At 40.2% G+C, this 17,459-nt stretch overlaps 1 protein-coding gene across 7 annotated transcripts in view; it reads right to left on the bottom strand.

Annotated features, from left to right (window-relative positions):
- The window catches only part of LOC116701590 (MAP7 domain-containing protein 1), a 36,752-nt gene that overhangs the window by 11,406 nt on the left and 7,887 nt on the right, over positions 1–17,459 (bottom strand). For 3 of the 7 annotated variants that reach the window (XM_032535334.1, XM_032535333.1, XM_032535336.1), the window contains exons 2-7: positions 9,571–9,786; positions 6,300–6,368; positions 6,046–6,066; positions 2,804–2,967; positions 1,945–2,053; positions 1,044–1,148 (exon numbers count right to left, since the gene is read on the bottom strand). In XM_032535334.1, the coding sequence (XP_032391225.1) occupies positions 1,044–1,148; positions 1,945–2,053; positions 2,804–2,967; positions 6,046–6,066; positions 6,300–6,368; positions 9,571–9,786 (684 nt within the window). The remainder of the gene's footprint in view (positions 1–1,043; positions 1,149–1,944; positions 2,054–2,803; positions 2,968–6,045; positions 6,067–6,299; positions 6,369–9,570; positions 9,787–17,459) is intronic. The other 4 variants (XM_032535337.1, XM_032535339.1, XM_032535335.1 and 1 more) reach the window with 3 other exon arrangements.

Raw genomic sequence — 17,459 nt, 5'->3', positions numbered from 1 at the left:
AGAAGAAATAACACTTATCCTCTTAAAATGAAATAATGAATCCATGAGTAATAAAATGCATCACATTATCCTGTAATTGTGGACTGTGACCCTAGTGAAGCTCACACGCTAGCGTGTAAACATTAAACCTACCTAACATCAGCAAGTTAGCATTGTTATAGTGAGCATATTAGCATGCTGATGTTGGCATTAAGGTCAAAGCACCGCTGTGTCTAATTAGCCGTTACAATGGCTATATCCACTTTGACTGGTTTGTTATAGCAACATGCCAACTTACTACTGTTAGGATTCTTGTTGTAACTATGTTGCTTTAGTGTAATTTAGGATAGTTCATGACTCAACAACATAAAGGTTCTTGTAAATGCACAACAATTTAAGTAATAATGACAATACTTTTCCCATTATAAAGAGAAACTGAGCCAATGTTTTTGTTTTGCTGGCAGCAATACATTGCTGTAAATACCTAACCACGCAAGAGAGGCTTAATCTCTATGGCAACAGGCAATACATCTACATAAAATAACACATAACACAAAAGTATGATACAATACATGTGCATTTAGTTGCTCTATTTTCATTTGCAACAGTCCAACTACATAATATCCACCACCAATACCACCCCACACCAAACCACCGACAGTAAAGTGGAGGGGACAACCAATAAAGATGGTGTCGAGACAAGATGTGAACTTATAAACCTATAAAACAAAACATATATCACAAAATATGGCGCAGTGATGTCGAGGTGAAAGGGAGGTTGATCAAAATGCAGAGACAGCTCAAATCAATGACAACCACCAACTGAAATCAAAAACCACGATGCACACGAGACCGAGAGCGTGACAAGAGGAGGGAGTAGGTGGTAAATGACCAGTCACCAAGCACAGGCAGGCAGGCAGGCAGGCCGCCAGAGACGACAGTTATAATAACAAAAGAAGAAAACCAAAAAACCAGATTAGGGTAGGAGGAGTGGGGAAGGTGGAGGGGGATGAATAGGAAAGGGAGAGGAAGCCTGGTGGACATTGACGTCGGGTCGTCCTTACTTCTGTTGGGGGAGTTCCAGAGCGTAGCAGAGGACTTGGACAGCCTGTTGTTAATGACAGGGTCCACCTGTCTCGGCAAGTTGACCGTGGAGGCCGAGCATCTGCCTGCACCGGAGAGAACGTAACAGACAACAACTGTTCACAAGGCGGCCGGAGTGCAGGCGGCCCCAGCTGAGGACTAATAAGAGGTGGGGGGCTGCAGAATCCCCTCGGTCTGGACTCTGGGACTCACCATTCTCTGAGGTTCTCTCATTAACATTTAGGAGAATCCTAATTCTGAATTGAAGGGAATTGGGGAACAACTTTGAGGAAAGCGTGGGAAGGGCGTGGTATAGTTAGAAATCACAATTAGAGTAACTACTGCCTTTTGCTTTTTTTCCGCTGCAAGAAATAATCAGACAGGCACACTCTCACACACATTCAGGATCTTTCACACTTTGAAGAAGAGAAACTTGTCTTGACCTCAGTGTCACGGGTTAAAAAAAAGGCAACCCATCACATGTTTGATGGTCTGAAAAGGGGAATAAGCTCACAGCTCCCTGAAAAACACAGTTTGCACTGCTCATCTAATGAAACATTTTCATGAAAGCTACCTTGTTGGTCATCTCTCTGCCTCTGTGCTAATGTTTATATCCGCACTCAAAACCAACTTTTGCTTAAAAATCACTAAAGAATTAAGAAAAGTTTAAATTACTGAGTAGGTCATTTGCCTCTGGCACCCCGCCTTTTTGACAGCAAACCCTTTAGAAGTTATTACCTTGAATTGCATCAGTTGGACCGGTGAATCACAGTCTGTGCAGCGTTGCTCAACATGAAGGCTCGAGTTACAGTGAGGATGTGATACATATTCCTTTTATTGTGTTTGAGTGTCCGTGTGGTTGTGGTTCATTTTGAAACTCACTCTCTCTGCGGGAGGTCTGGTTGAGTCCGCCCGCCCAGGACCACCTCTGCTGGCGGATCTCGGCCCACGTCTTCTTGGTTGACCTCTTGATAGCTGCCTCATATCTCTCCTGGAGGGAGCACACAGTCACAACTGAGTCCCATACTCACACTCGGAACAATTCTTTCAATAGTTTATAGGAATAGTTTGACATTTGGGGAAACATACTAACTTGCTTACTTGTGAAAAGCACTGTAAATGTGAAGCTGAGGTCAGCAGCCAGTTAGCTTAGCTTAGCATTAATACTGGTAACAGGAGACTAGTCTAACTTTGTTCAAAGGTAACATAGTCTACCTACCAGCACCTCTAAAGTTCACTAATTGACATGTTTTATTTTGTCTATTCAATCTGTATATAAAGGGTAATGTTATGACATGGGTGGATCAGTCTGGATGTGACACTGGAGGTGATTAGCTCAGCTTAGCATAAAGACTTAGCAGAGGAAAGCGCTAGCCTAGAACTCTCAAAGGTATGTGTTTCATTTTAAGGTCAAAAAGAAGCCAAAATAAAGGTTTGGGAACCACTGCTGTGATCATAACTCTCAACTCAAATTACAGTCAATGAAAAGTCTGTACTTATGACCACTGGAAAACCGTATGCTTCCAATACTTGGCACTGATATTCATGATGTGGCCAAATCCCTGTTACACAGGCAATTTTCCAGAGGTCGAAAACTGTACTAAGCATTAAGCTTGCATAAACACTGGTAAAGTGTTGACCTTTCCACCCTAACTTTAATTAACACTAAATATTTTGGAGAGCAGGCACACACTTCCGTCTCTTCTGAGCTTCTACATCCTGAGTTTATGTATTTTCTCACCTTGTTCTTTTCTAGTTTCTGTCTCTGTTTCTCCTCCAGCAGGGCTCTGCGTTTCTCAGTCTTCAGCCTCTGTTCCTCCAGCTTCCTCCTGCGATCTTCCAGCTGGCTCTCCCTCAGACGCCGGGCCTTCTCCTCCTTCTCCAGCCACTGGGCCTTCTTCGCCGCTGCAGGGTGACCACAGGGAGAGGGGTTGACATTTAGGCAGAAGAGCCGAGGAGAGAGAGAGCGAGTAATAAAAATGATACGAGAAAGTTAGGTTGCTGGGGATCACATTTGTCTGTGTGATATCTTTAAATTTTGTGGTTATCTGAATAGTGTTTTATAAGCAAATGATGTAAACAATGATGTAAACATTATCTAAATGATAATAAACAATTTGTATATGGCACCTTTCTTAAATAATAATTAGAAAGTGCTTAGCAGGACAACAAGAAAGAGGCTAGATCTACAATAGTATGTTTTAATTTTTAAACTGCATTTTGGAGCAAAAACTATCTCCATCCATACAAGAGTTTTAGCTCCGTAGCAGAACTGATCAGTGTCCATATCAACACGTGCGACAACGCATTTCACATGACCATTCACATTCAAAGGGCAGGTGCGTGTTGGTGTGAACAGGAAGCAGATTGTCCGACAATAGTCTGTACGTATAAGTTTAAAATACTTTGGAGAAAGAACAACAATGACTAAAAGTAAGACCAGGGTTTTCTTTTCTTGGACCGACGATGAGGTGGAGCCGTTACTGAAAGAGATGTAAGCCTACCTAACCGATGAGACTCCAAAGGCGTTTGTGCCGAACTTTTTAAACAAAAACGGGGGGGCAGCAGAGTTCCCAAATTTCTCCATTTCAGAGGCTCAAAAACAATGTGTATTGTGGACACAACTCATAAATGTAGCAAAAGATATTTGTTTTAAAACCAAAACATGGTAGTGTACATGTAGCCAGAGTCTAAAGCCCTGTTAGCAGCTCTGTAAGGCTTCACTGTCACAACAATGCTTTTAGCTAACGTCATAATACTCATTGCTCCCAATGACATAGTTAGCATCCTGACGTTCAGGAGGTGATATTTACAGTGTTAGCATAAAACATAACATACGCTTGAGGCTGATGGGAATGTTGTTAATTTTGCAGGTATTTGAGTAAGTATTGGAGATGGAGCAAAAAATGCAAATTTAAGGGCTCACCAAAGTTCATCCTGATGGGACATGAATGACAATACCAAATTTTATGGCAATGCATCCAATAGCTGTTGAGACATTTTACTCAAACCTACAAATCTCATGGTAGTCAACAGGATTCATCCTCTGGGTACCATGAACGTCCAGACTTTTGTGGAAATCCATCTGGTAGATGTGGCGATATTTTACTAGATAAATGAAAACTCTGGCAATAGAGAAAAGTCAGAGAATTACTAAAATCACCACAGGAGACCATGGACATCTGAACCAAATGTCATAGCAATCCATTAAATAGTTGTCAAAATATGTCCGTCAGGGATCGTCAGAAAGACAATACCGTCACTAGAGCCACGCCCCTAGCATGGCTAAAACATTAAGGTTATTAAAATGTAAATAAAACAATAAACCAAATGCTAATGTGTTTGAAATATAGTACAGTAATTCAACAGTAATTTAAGGAAACTTCTTTTTATGTAGGATGTCCCAAAGTCAGTTCTTCACATTCAACAGTGTTTAATCACTTAAACTCTTGATACTCAAACAGAATGGGTGAAGCAGATGGAAGACACTGTTTTATTACACTATAATCCTGAAAACAGTAAATAAGCAGCAGTTTCCCGCTGTGTTTTACAGCACCCTCCAGCAGACGCCTGCTTCTCTTTGCACATACGCTGCTGTGGCTCATTTCTTGGAGGAACAATTAAACAGCAATCAATCCTTCCAAATTAAACCTTCTGTACTGTATGCTGGACAGCAGCTGTCTCTCTCTCCCTCCATCTCTCTCTCGCTTTTACAGTACATCTTAGATTTGCATCTTTCTTCTCACTTGCATGTAAGCTTGTTTACACAACATATTTTCAGCATGGCGGAGAGTTTGAACAATGGATGATGATGATAAGCGTGGGTTACATGCTGGATCCAAGCAAAGCAAAGGCATGACATGTTTCAATATTACTTCATGTTGCTGGCAGTTAGACAGCATTAGAAACACTTTTTAGCTGATTTACCTCTGAAGATGTAGCCGTGTAAGGCAAAGACGTGGTTTGTCTTTAGTTCAGTATTCTACAGCTCATCTTCATTAATAAGGCATATAAGTGAGCCTCACTGACAATGAGAAAGCTTTCTTCCTTCCTCCATAAATCCAATTCCTGAAAGAAATCCAATTATGGCTGCCTTCCGTGCAGCAGGATTGAAAAATATGTCGGTTTAATACTTTAAGCTCTATTTTGCAGTTTTCACAAAACATTGATTGCAAAGTGGCAAAGTTACATAACAGCGCTCACTCAGCTCATTCTGCACAATATGTTTAAATATATGTGTTCTTTAAGGGATTAATGAAAAGTAAACATTGTGTTTTGTGACCTTCATGCCATTTATGTGCATACTGTTCTAAACAAATTGCCCGCCCCACATTAAATAAACCTCAACGTTGTACCATGTAAATGCAGACAGACACAGACTGCAGGAAACTAAACTTATCCCAGACTAAAGAGTAAACCTCAGATATTAGAGATAAAAAGGCAGCCGAATTCGCCTTTAACCGTTCTGCTGCATCTAATCTATATGACAGGCCTGGACCTAGTTTATGGTAATGATGGCTCATTTTTCATACCATGGACTTCATGGGACGTCTCTGTAAGGAAACGCCCACCGGGCTCTGCTCTGATTGACTGCCTTCATCCATAGGGAGAAGCCCTGTGTTTGAAAACTAGATATGTCTTTGGACTAGGATAATATTTTCAGAGGAGAGGAAAGTTTCATTCTGCAGCCACAAAAGTAAAACCATGATTATAGGTGTGGGACATGCACGCTGTGGGGGAATGCAGAAAAACATAAAGAAAAATTTAAACAATGATCGGAAACATTTACATCAAAAGTGAAACTGAAGAGGGTTCAAAGGGTTTAAAACTTTCCATCTAATGATGACAGAAAACCAAAATAAAAACATAATCGATTCATGGAGGGAAGAAGAAAGGGCACGCCTGGGATTCCCATCCCAAGTTTGATTATTCCCAAATGGCATGACGGCTGCGGACACTGAGGGTTTTAGTGAAGCCCCTTACCTTGCAGCTGAGTTTGCTGTTCTGAAAGCCACGCAAGGAGAAACAATAAGAGACGACAAGAGCACGTCAGAGCAGAGTGACAGAGGAAAGTTAATACTACATTAAGAGTAGAAGATTCTTCTTATTCTTCATTCTTCAAGTTGGTAACAACAAATTCTCGCTACATGCATCACCATTTAAAAAAAAGAAAAAAAGAAAATTTCAATTTGTTCAAATTTTAAAAAAATATCTAATATATTTTAATCATTTCTTACCGATATATTTGGCTCTTTCCTCCCTCCGCTCCTTGGCAAGTTTCTGTCGTTGCTCTGAGCTCATCGAATCTGCAGAGGAAAAGAAAATATAAAACGTTCATTTGAATCTTTCATTGTTCAATGTTCAAGTGAAATATCTGCCTCTTTAGCTGCAAAATGTACCACGATTGTATGTTCACCAGCTAGTAGCTTACTGTGTCTGCTGTATGGTCCGGAGCGGGTAGCTCAAAGACAATAAAATGTGCAGTAGAGCTAAGGAGAACCGCTTCAGACATCCAGAAGGAGCGTGAAGCAGAACCTTTGTTTACTTGCATCGAGGTTTGCCAGTGAAGGTGGTTCAAGCATCAGATTAGGATGCGTTCTAGAGGCCTGCCTTTAGAGATTTTCCAGGAACAACTTAAACCGAGAAGAGACCCCAGGCAACACGCTGAGAGGGATTACATGTCCCATCTGGCTGGGAGTCTCTTGGAATCCCTTGGGCGTAGCTACAGAAGAAGAACGCCTGTGCTACCAATTTGTGGTGGGACACAGCATTTAAAAAAATGTATTTAAAAGTGCAACAGAAATGCATCATTACTGAAACAATGTCCCCGTTACTTTTATTAACACACAATCCTGAAAACAGATTTTAGTGGAACTACTTTGTAACAGAGAAATGGTCCAGTTGAAGACATCTGACCGCATGTTCTGTGGATCATCCTGAGCAACAAGGACACTGTTTCTGGAAAAACGTGTTGTTGAGCACCGCCAACAATATTTGATAGACTTCTACTGATTGTGATTGGGGTAGAAATGTAACCTTAAAATTACAAACCAAATAAATTTGCATGGACAGATTTCACTCAGAAACGTTGTTTTTTTTTGGCATTTGGCTGAAGTGAGCTTTAAACCTGTTACAGATACATGTTAACTTAAGACTTATCATAAAAGTAAAAATGCTTGAGGAAGTTTAATTCAGATCTGCAGGTTTTCTTCATTGATTCAGTTTCAAGACCAATGCAGCTCCATCTCTATGTACACTGACAATGTAAAAACTCAGCCATTCTCATCTGATAATCAGCATGAATCCTGATAAGCTTTAAGCAGACGCAGTGTTGTAACATTAGGATTTGTCAAACTGGCTGTGAAAAGCCAAGACTGAAGAGTCGTGCACACATACGGAAAAATCAGGACCCCTGTGGTGCTCGCCTCCTTTTGTGGTTCTCATCCGTGCTATTCAGTATGTATGCCGCATATTCTCCACCAATCACAGACGGCCCAGCAACACTTCAGCGCCATCTCCATGGCAACCTAAATTTCCTCCCCACCTTTCAGAGTTTCCTTCACGGCTGCACACTTCAGTCTGGCTAATATGCAGAAGCTATGAAGTGTAGAGAAATATAAATCTCATCGTCCTGGAGGTTTGGTCCCTATTGAGATGTCACTTAATGCATTAGTCCCCCCCCTCCCCCCCTCCACCATCAGTCTTCCTCTACACTATACGTCCCATCTCCCCCCATAACAAATGACAATCTGGCTCACAGGCACTACCATCTGTCTGGGAGAAATGACTCAATATACATCAAAACTTCTCAATATACATCGAATCAAGCATGAATGCTTTTAGGTTTCACGTGTGTGATGGGTAGTTTCAGCCTCTGAGGCAAGGTCAGAAATGAAACGAGAAGGATGGAAAATACCCCACTTTAATTAACAAGTGTCCCTTTTACTTGTAACGTCCTTTACTTGTAGTCTAAACTTTTATTTTTGAGAATGAAGAAATTAAATGAGCCCACAGCCTGACACAGACAACGTGGACAGCAGCAGTCGGAGAAAACGCTAACTCTATATTTTACACTTCATCAGCCTTTAAACAACTAGTACTGTGAAAAAAGGGTAGAAACTTAACCAGTATGTAACAGAAATAAGGATGAAAATGTCATCCCTTTCTTTCTGCTTCCAATTTCAAGAGTTGTAATTGTAGCTATTGTGTATTTACCATCACAACAACTATGACCTTGCATTGTGTCTGGCATTATCTCCCTGCTGCATTGCTCTGCCTTAATTACCTTGTTTATACCTGGAACCCAGCATCCTATCTGATCCCAGCACACTATCTGCCAGCAAATGAAGCACACAAGTGCCAGTACTGCACAGTACAGCACTTCTACTGTGTATTATAATTATTGCTTTTACAGTATATGGCCAAAAAAAAGCATTTGAAAATGTCCTTGCGATTTCCTTGTACTTGTACTTTCTCGAGTATTTCCATGGTATGCTACTTTATACTTCTACTCCACTACAACTCATCTGACGGCTTAATAATGCAGAAAAAGATTTAGCAAACAAAACACATGATGAACTTATAAAACGCAAAAAAAAATGTATAATGTTTTGTATTTAAAATGTATTAAACTACCCAACAGTGTATAAAAAATAGTTCTAATCAGTTGACCAGCTACAACAAGACACAAATGCATCAACAGTAATAATACTCCATTAATATAACAGTAACACACACATGGGGTCATATTTCACTATTATGAGTACTTTTACTTTTGATACTTTCTAAGTACATTTTGCTGATAATGCTTATTATGTATTTAAGTAATATTAGCAATGCCTAACTTAATAAAGTATTTTCACAGTCTGATATTGGTACTTCTATTACCACTAGTAAAATGTTAAAATCTAATAATATTTCTATACACACACTGAATTAACTGCGTTGTTTAATTTTTAATTAGTAATAAGGAATATAATGTATTAAATTTGAGTTTGATGTTCACTGCCTAAAAGCATTCACTATCTGTCCAAAAGTACATGGACTACCCTGTGGAGATTAATGTTACAAAATACAATGATATGTTAGACAGTACTCTGCTTTCAACTTGGTGCTAACAGTTTGGGGAATGCTCTTTTCTATTTCAACATGACAATGAATATGTGCACAAACCCAATGAAGAAATGTTTTTCCAGTTTGGTATGGAAGAACTTGACTGGCCTGCACACAGTGACCTGACCTCAACCCAGACCCAACACCTTTGGGATTAACTGGAGCGAGCCACGCCTTATTGCCCAAAATCATCAGTGGTTGACATTACTCATGCTCTGGTGGCTGAATGGGAGCAAATCCCTGCAGCCAGGCTCAAAATCCTTGTGCGAAATCTTCAGAGAGTGCAGGCTGATATTTCACTGCCTAAAGTACTGCCATTTTGCTAGCTAAACCAAAACTGACTCTTGTGCGCATATAACAAATATTTAACAACAAAAACTATTTAGATAACTCTACCTTTCTTGGGCTGAGGGCTGCTGCTGCTGCCCGGGGTGGATGGCCTCACATCTGTCTTGGAGGAGACATCTGTCTTGCTGAGGGTCTCTGTTATGGGGCTGGAGTCTGTTTTAGGAGAGAGGTCTGTGATGGCTGAGTCGTATGAAGTCAAGATGTCCTTCTCCAAAGACTTGTCCTGATTCTGGATGGGCTGAGAATCTGTCTGCAGATGAAGAGCTGGAAGATGGAAAAAGACAAACTTAACTGATTAATAACAACATTCTACATATACAGTATACGTGTTGTGTGATGTGTTTAATAATCTGATATGTCACAACATTAAATCATCCTGAAAATCCATGTACATAGTGCAATGTTTTTTTTGCGCCATCATTGATGCTTTTTGTCTATTTTGTGACATTGTAATGCATTAGAGTCTCCAAGATGACGCTTCTAATAAACATGAGAGACTTCCTCCTGACATCCATTGCTGACACACTTTCGCTATAGCTAAAAATCCCTTTGGGACTTCATTAACACAACACTCTCACCTAATTTGAAATCATTAACATCTCTTTCAAACGCAATTCACACACATCAGTCGATCCGCAAGATGCTGCACTTCCCCCTGCGTTCCTGAAGGATTTTAGTCCTGCAGAGACAAGGCCTCCTGTCAACAGCGTTAAACACACCAGTAGTAGGTGAGACACAAGGGTGGGAATAAATCTCCCTCATCTTTTAAGAAGTGAAGCTGAAGCAACACATTTACAGTGTTAAAAAAAGACGGAGCGGCTAAGATACACATTAATTTTTCCTGTAGGGGCGGGGGGAAAAAAATAAAAGGTTGTTGTGTAAGTATTTAAGCTTGCTTCCCTAAAGAAAAAGAATGCTTACATAGTGGTTATCTTGGGAAAAGCTAACGATATTCGGCTTAATTATCCCCAAAGAGCCACCTAAACTTCTTTATAAATCCCCTGACTGCACTGTGGGGCACAAAACGCTTATGGTTTCTAAAGCTAAAAATTAATAAAAATTGTTTCATAATTAAGTAATTGTTAAAGTCATTTTCTAAAGTAAAATACCAAACATTTGTTGCTTTTCTTGGTTTTTAAGTTAATGTAAGTATGACATATTATTGGGTTTGGACTGTTGGTCGGACAAAACAAGCAATTTGAAGATGTTCCTTAGGTTCTGGGACATTTTAATGGACATTTGTGTAGGCTAAACCATTGTGAGTGATTATTACACTTCCATAAAGGTGGGAGGTCAATTAAAAATAGAATACTCAAAACGGCTGTGTGGTACTCTGCATTGTCATGTAAAGTTTGTAGAGTACCCTTTGAACCTAAAGATTAATCGATAATCAAAATAACCGGTACTTAAGGCTCTACATTCAACATCATGCTTTATGCAACATGAAGGCCTCTAGGCATCTGTATGAAAGCTTTCTAACATGAGCACCACTGATGGCTTCACACAGAGCCAGTCATGAGGCTAGACTTTCTGACCCCTGACCTTTATGGAAGGCGACAAAGAGGCAACAAAAAAAGCCACAAAACACATCCTGTTTAAATCCCTGCTCCGACCTTGTTTTACACTCCTGCTGATATTGTCACTTTTTTTCGGCTGCTGCTTGTACGACTCCCTCCCTCCCTTTACCCCTCTCTGGCTATCACACTGGAGAAGTCGGTGACAAACTGAGCAGAGCTGCAATGACGCATGGTTGGGTGGGGGGGGGAGGGGGGACTGGAGCAGAAAGAAGAAGGGACAATTTGTTCAATTCTACAAGGACATGTGTAGAGTGAGACGAGATATGTATAGAGAAAGGAGTGCTGGAAGACAATGAGACAGTGGAAAAATGGTGCAGCACGCTGTTTTTATAATGACAGATGAGGAATGAGAAAGCGTAGGATTTGAAAAGCCAAAAAAGGTGGAAAGATAAAGACAGTAACAACTAGGTCCAGATCTAGAGAAAAAATGAGACTGAGCTCAGAGATAGTGAGGTAGGAATGTAAGAGGTTGTAGGTCCCATGCCAGCTCTCCACTCCAGTCAACCAACAATGGGCAGAGGGAGCATGACGCTCTCTCTGGGCCCGTCAAAACGTTCACCGAACCACATAAATCACCGATTAACACTGGGCTCCTCTCAAGCTACCCCAACTGTACTTCAACACATAAATAAATACACAGGATGCACAACAGAATACTAATGGAGGATTGATAGGATGTAAATTAGAGCCCCATGTGTGTTGAGACTAGATGTTCGAACAGGATGACACTCCTTCTACCTGATGTTCAAAAAAGGAATAGGATTTGGCAAAAAGAGGATTTCAGTGCCCCTCCTCCCTTGAGAAGTTTGCTTGTGGCTGACTTTTTGAATTCACTCAGTTTACCAGCCTTAAATGGCTGACAAGAGAGAGACGGCTGAGAGACGAATAGGATGACTAAGATCCCCAGACTTTCTAGAATTTAAAATGTTCTTGGGAAAAAGGTAGTTCATAGCTAAAAGATTGGCAAAACATGGTCAAACATATTCAAAAAAATCCCACTGACAAGTGGCGGTGATTACACTGCCACCATAACACTGTCAGAAAAAACACCACTGAGAAAGCCTTTCTCCTTTTCTCTCTTTTTAGCTCTTGCATACTGCATTTTCCAAGTATTATTGTTCATGTCATATGGTTAACCCTTTGGGCTGCCATTCCTTATTAAAATATATGAATTAAGATTTATTACTAGATCTCAACTGGTGTGGATTATCGCCAAACACTTTTGATGTCTAATGTACTATATTATACAAAATACTACAGAACAAAGGATGAGATCTATGTATTCATACACACGTTTTTATCCGAATTAAGTGATATCGAATGAAAAAAGCCTCGTTGGAACCAGTAAGATTCAATGGAATTTCATGAATATCATCTAAAAGAAAATACGTTCTCATCCAATTTTATCTTGAACGGTATACGGCTTATCCCATAAACGCTGATGGAAACGGTATATGCCGAATATATAATGAATTGCGATTAAGTTTTAGGTCATTTTGTGGTTGCATGTGGCAGTTGACTCTTAGTTATGTGGCTGTTGTGTTGTTGTTGAGAGGAGTGATGACAGGAGTTGTGTTAAAACACAGTACCCAGACTACACTCTAAACTTTGAATTCATGAGCAATAGAACACAGCCTTGCTCAATTCAAAACACTGAGGAGCTTTATTTCTAATGTAACAGTCTGGCTCACGGAGGCAATTAGGTAACTTTGCATTATTTTAATTGTCTCCGTGAACCATGTGTTGAAAAGACATTTATGAAATGCTGATATACAGTACTCCACTGTAGTTTAATAAAAGCACACGTGGAGTGAGTCATAAAGAAAGACTCATTAAGTAAATGAAGTGACTCAGTAATGCTAGTTATTCAGCAGTAACGTTTGTCTAAAGCTGGCTAACATTAGCCACCATACGTGCCTGGCCATACCAGACCAAGTAACTGTGGTTTGGCAGTGAAGCACCTGAGTGTATCACACTCCATCTCAGAAACATAACTCGGTTAAATGTTAACACAAAGACATGACACATGGATCCTATAGAATCAGTGTGACTAACACTTTCCAAGGATATCATTATCCCAAAATCCATCCACTTAGAAATCGCAGAAAAGAAAACGCCACTTACAACTCTAGGACTTGCCTGAGAATCTTTGCATTTTCTTCAGTATCAAAATAATTCTGTGATAGTTGTCTGTATTATTGAGTACATTGCAAACAAGAACCGCTAAATCTGATGAATGAAGCTTATTCGGCATACTTTGAATGGGGCCATTTAGACAAAATGTGTAGCTTGTAAAACAAGCTAAACAACGTAGCTCAAGTGATTGATGTCCTGTAGCTCACTGAATCCATGGCAACTTTGGACTACCTGTTTACATGCCCCAAAGTATTATGGGAACTGTATTACCAAAAGTTAGAGGATGACTACCCCCAAAAAACAAGTAAGACCAATAATAATATTACTATCAGCAACTAAATCCACGAATATTAAATTCTCCATGTTTGTTGGCACAGTTGTTCAAAAGAAACTCCTCATTATATGTGAAATTCAACTTTAAAATGTTACAATTGCTTCCAATATACTAACAACTACTTGTAGCCTATTACTTGTGAAAACTAAAATCATAAAATGGAATAATACCTTAATTAAAACATGCAGCCTTAATAATAATTATAATAATACACTTTTACAGTTGTGCCACTGCAACATCAATGACCATCCATACAGCCATGCAGAAATACATGTTCATCGTCAAGTCGTCTTATTGCACATGATCACCCATTCATGTGACAGGCTCCATTTAACACAGAAACACAAATTCAGCATGATGTTCGCCCATCACTCCCCCTCCCTCAGAGCTCCTCGTCCCGCCACAGCCATCTCAGGTTTCTGTGCCACTGTGACAGACTCTGGGTTTATAAATAGCTGTAGGCACCATACTGAGAATGGCGGCCATAAAAGGGGCTCGCTCCGAGGCACCTTGGGACGGCACAGTGACCACAAACTGCAGCATGTGGTACACCAGCTTTACTGCACAGGCAGGGCAGGATAACCTAATATTGTTTGTGTGTGGGCCACATTGGATGGTAAAATCCAGATCCGTCTGGCATATAAACAGTTTTAACCAATAATAGAAGGATGTCCAAATGAGAGTTGGTAACTTTCCAAACTTGACTGAAATTAACCAGTGATGGACAGTAAAAATGTGTTATGGATACGTATACCTCTTGTTCTAGTGCACTGCATTTCCCAGAATTTCTTTTTGAAAGGCTCCCAAGAACAGGTGTGTCAGCTGTTCGTGGGTTGTATGGATGTAGACTAGAGGAACTGACAGAAAGAAGCAATGTGGAAAAAAAAATGTAGGTCACATTTTCCAGTAGATCTTTGCATTAATTTGGTACCCATGTAAGAAATGGGTTGTGCATGAAAACACCTTCAGAGCAAACACAGGGAGTTTGTAAGAGTGGTATCCCTTACAAAGAGCATGATGGAAATACAGCTGGCATCGGACATGTACGTGTGGCAGTAAGCCAGCTCTCATTTTCTCGGGCTTTACTGCTACAACATGAACATTCTTACTAAAAGAAACTTTGGTGATATTACTGTTTTTTACTATGGGCTTGAACAAACGTGGCAGCATTTATTATGCCTTTTGCCCACAGTTTTAGAATATTTTGGGTGGTCAAGATAAGCCTAATTAAGTTCAGTTGGAGATGAAACAGCTGTGGCTCTGTGGTAGAGCTTGGGATGCATTTGTATATTCTGGAGAAATTAGTTTAATGCTGTAAAAAAATTGTGAATTTTAAACTATAAAGGCTACTATGTAGGTAAAGTGAATATAAAAAATAATTAAAGTAAAGCATGTTTTTAATCCATTTTAATTTTAAAGGTGGAGGGGAGCCGAATCCCATGTGTGAAGAAGGGCGGACTTATGTGCATCAGAGAGCCAGTATGTAGTATGCGACATGGGAGTGTGCGATTGTGTGTGTGTGAGTGTGTGTGTGTGTGTGTGTGTGTGTGTGTGTGTGTGTGTGTATTTGAGATGAGTGGGACATGTTGGATCTAGGTCAGGCCAACCTCAGGAATCCCTGGCATCCACATTCCCCTTGCATGTGTTTATACAGCAAATGTGTGTCTTTTGTACTGTATGTGTCTGTATGGTCTGCATGTGCAAGGACCCAAGGGATTAAAATTATCCCCAAAAAAGAAAGACATTGAATACTGTATATGAAGTCAAAGTAACAGGACAATATCCGATTGACTTCACTTCCACAAAATTTTTCCACTTAACCTGACAATTTGTTAATCTCACAACCGTCTGCAGGACTAACAGTATCTACACAGCAAATGTGGCCTTGATGCACGTCTCCACCACCTCTTCCTCTGTGGATACAAAAAATGCTCTTGGGCAACAAGAATCCATGCCCCAGGGGAAAGCAGAGGAAGAACATTGGTGGTGCTGAGAGAAACAACAGCCAAAACACATGCTTCCGGCTTGGAGTGTAGAGAGCTACAGCCAGGGAGTGTGTGTGAAATGTTCACAAAATAAAATAATACATTAAATATTCATTTTACACTGATGTATACCTTTACAGCAAGAAAATGGTATCTGTTGTCCATTGTAGCAAACTGAAAATCCACTTCCCCCAGCTTCATCTCATGACAAACAACAATAGCACTGAGTAAACCAAAAGGTCACTGAGTCCTAATTCAACCATGCATGATACAAAAAAGCCAATTAATAAAATGCAAACCCCACAACTGCATCTGAAGTCACAGGAAAACCTCAGGCCTCACAACAAATGCTCCACAAACCTTTGAACCCCTCAGACTGCCCCGTTACGCTGTAAGAGGTCACCAGAACCAACAGCTGTGTTTGTAATGAGTTCCAAGTCGCAGCAACGCGCAACAACAACATGCACAGCAACTAATCACTGTCACAGAAGAAGAAATGGGGCTTCTTTGTACTGATATTAGAAGAGAATCCTTCATTTTAAAGTGCAATGCAATGCAGCATTGTTTGTTTAAGAACAATGCAGCATTTTCTCTTTGGAGTCTGGCTAGAAGTCAACATAGTCGTTGATCGTTCGCTAAGTCACGCCACCGTTCGCTACTATGGCTACGCACGTACATTTTTTTCCCTTTTTTTAAATGGAGTCTTTGTTTTCACACAGTACTAGACTAAATAAGCTTCTCATTTCCAGTTGACAACTAAGGATGTAGTCATCTGACATGATGGCCGACGGTTTTTATTAGCTAGCAATAGCTAGACTAAAGTTCATGCTAAAACTTGAATGGATGTACCTGTCTGCCTGTAAAACTGTCTTAAATATGCACATACTTGACTGATATGATGCTAAAAGACGGAGGCTTATGCTAACAGGCCCCAGGCAAAAACATCCTCACCAGCAGATGGCCCAAATTAGATTTGAAAATCGTCATGGTTAGATAAAGTAAATGACAAAACATGCAGTTTTGAGTAATTTGGGTGGTCTGTCTCTTATACTAACCCATCTGACCTATGTTCTGCCTACAAACAACCAAAAATTGGAGTGATCCTGACACAAGATGCTGTATCAGAATGAATGAAGAGTGAAGGACCATTCTCTTGTTATCTTAACCTTCTGTCTCTGAATACAGGATCATCTTTTAAGAGTTACAAGTAATACAGAGGTTGTATGGGTCTGAACATGAGAACTAAAATAGATTTAGTCAGAATGGCAAGTGGCAGGCTACACAGATCTCCAGTTGCTTTTAACCACTAAGAAGTGGGTTACCTAGTCACAAATATACAACAGAGCCAAGCATAAATCATTTATGAATAATCTATTATTCACTTTTTCCTCCTTCTTTAATCACCAGCTCAGGGTTGATACTAAAAACATAAGGTTGAAGGTTATGCAGCGAGAAAGGGAATATTTCTGAACCATTTTTAAAGGACGAGTTACTGCTGAAAAAAAGCTTTTCTTCCAGTCGGGGAGAAAATAGCTCTGGCGTGGTTTGTTGTGACTGAGGCTGTAGTCATGGAGCTTCACTTCCTCCAGTCATGACCTCATCATTAGGTCATCATCTTCACGGCATAGCAACACCAAGCAAGATACATGATGTAAAGGAGCAACAAGTTACAACAAAGTCTTTGCGTTAAAGGCACACAGATGGAGGCAATAACAATAAAGCAGCTACAGACATACTCAGTCATTCACACACACTCTGTAAAGGTTGTAGGGTAACAAACAGAAGTTTGGCTTCTAAATGACAAAGAGAAAACGAGATGGAAATGAGATAAAGTTAGCCCTAGGGGTGCAGGTTTAAGGCAAAGTTGCAGCTGCATGTGTTGAGAGAACATTTAACATATGTGAA

This window comes from Etheostoma spectabile, chromosome 14, assembly GCF_008692095.1.
Source record: "Etheostoma spectabile isolate EspeVRDwgs_2016 chromosome 14, UIUC_Espe_1.0, whole genome shotgun sequence".
In the NCBI taxonomy this organism is placed as follows: domain Eukaryota; kingdom Metazoa; phylum Chordata; class Actinopteri; order Perciformes; family Percidae; genus Etheostoma; species Etheostoma spectabile.
The sequence above is the reverse complement of the archived record's forward strand: the minus strand, read 5'-3'. Positions and strand labels throughout refer to the sequence as shown.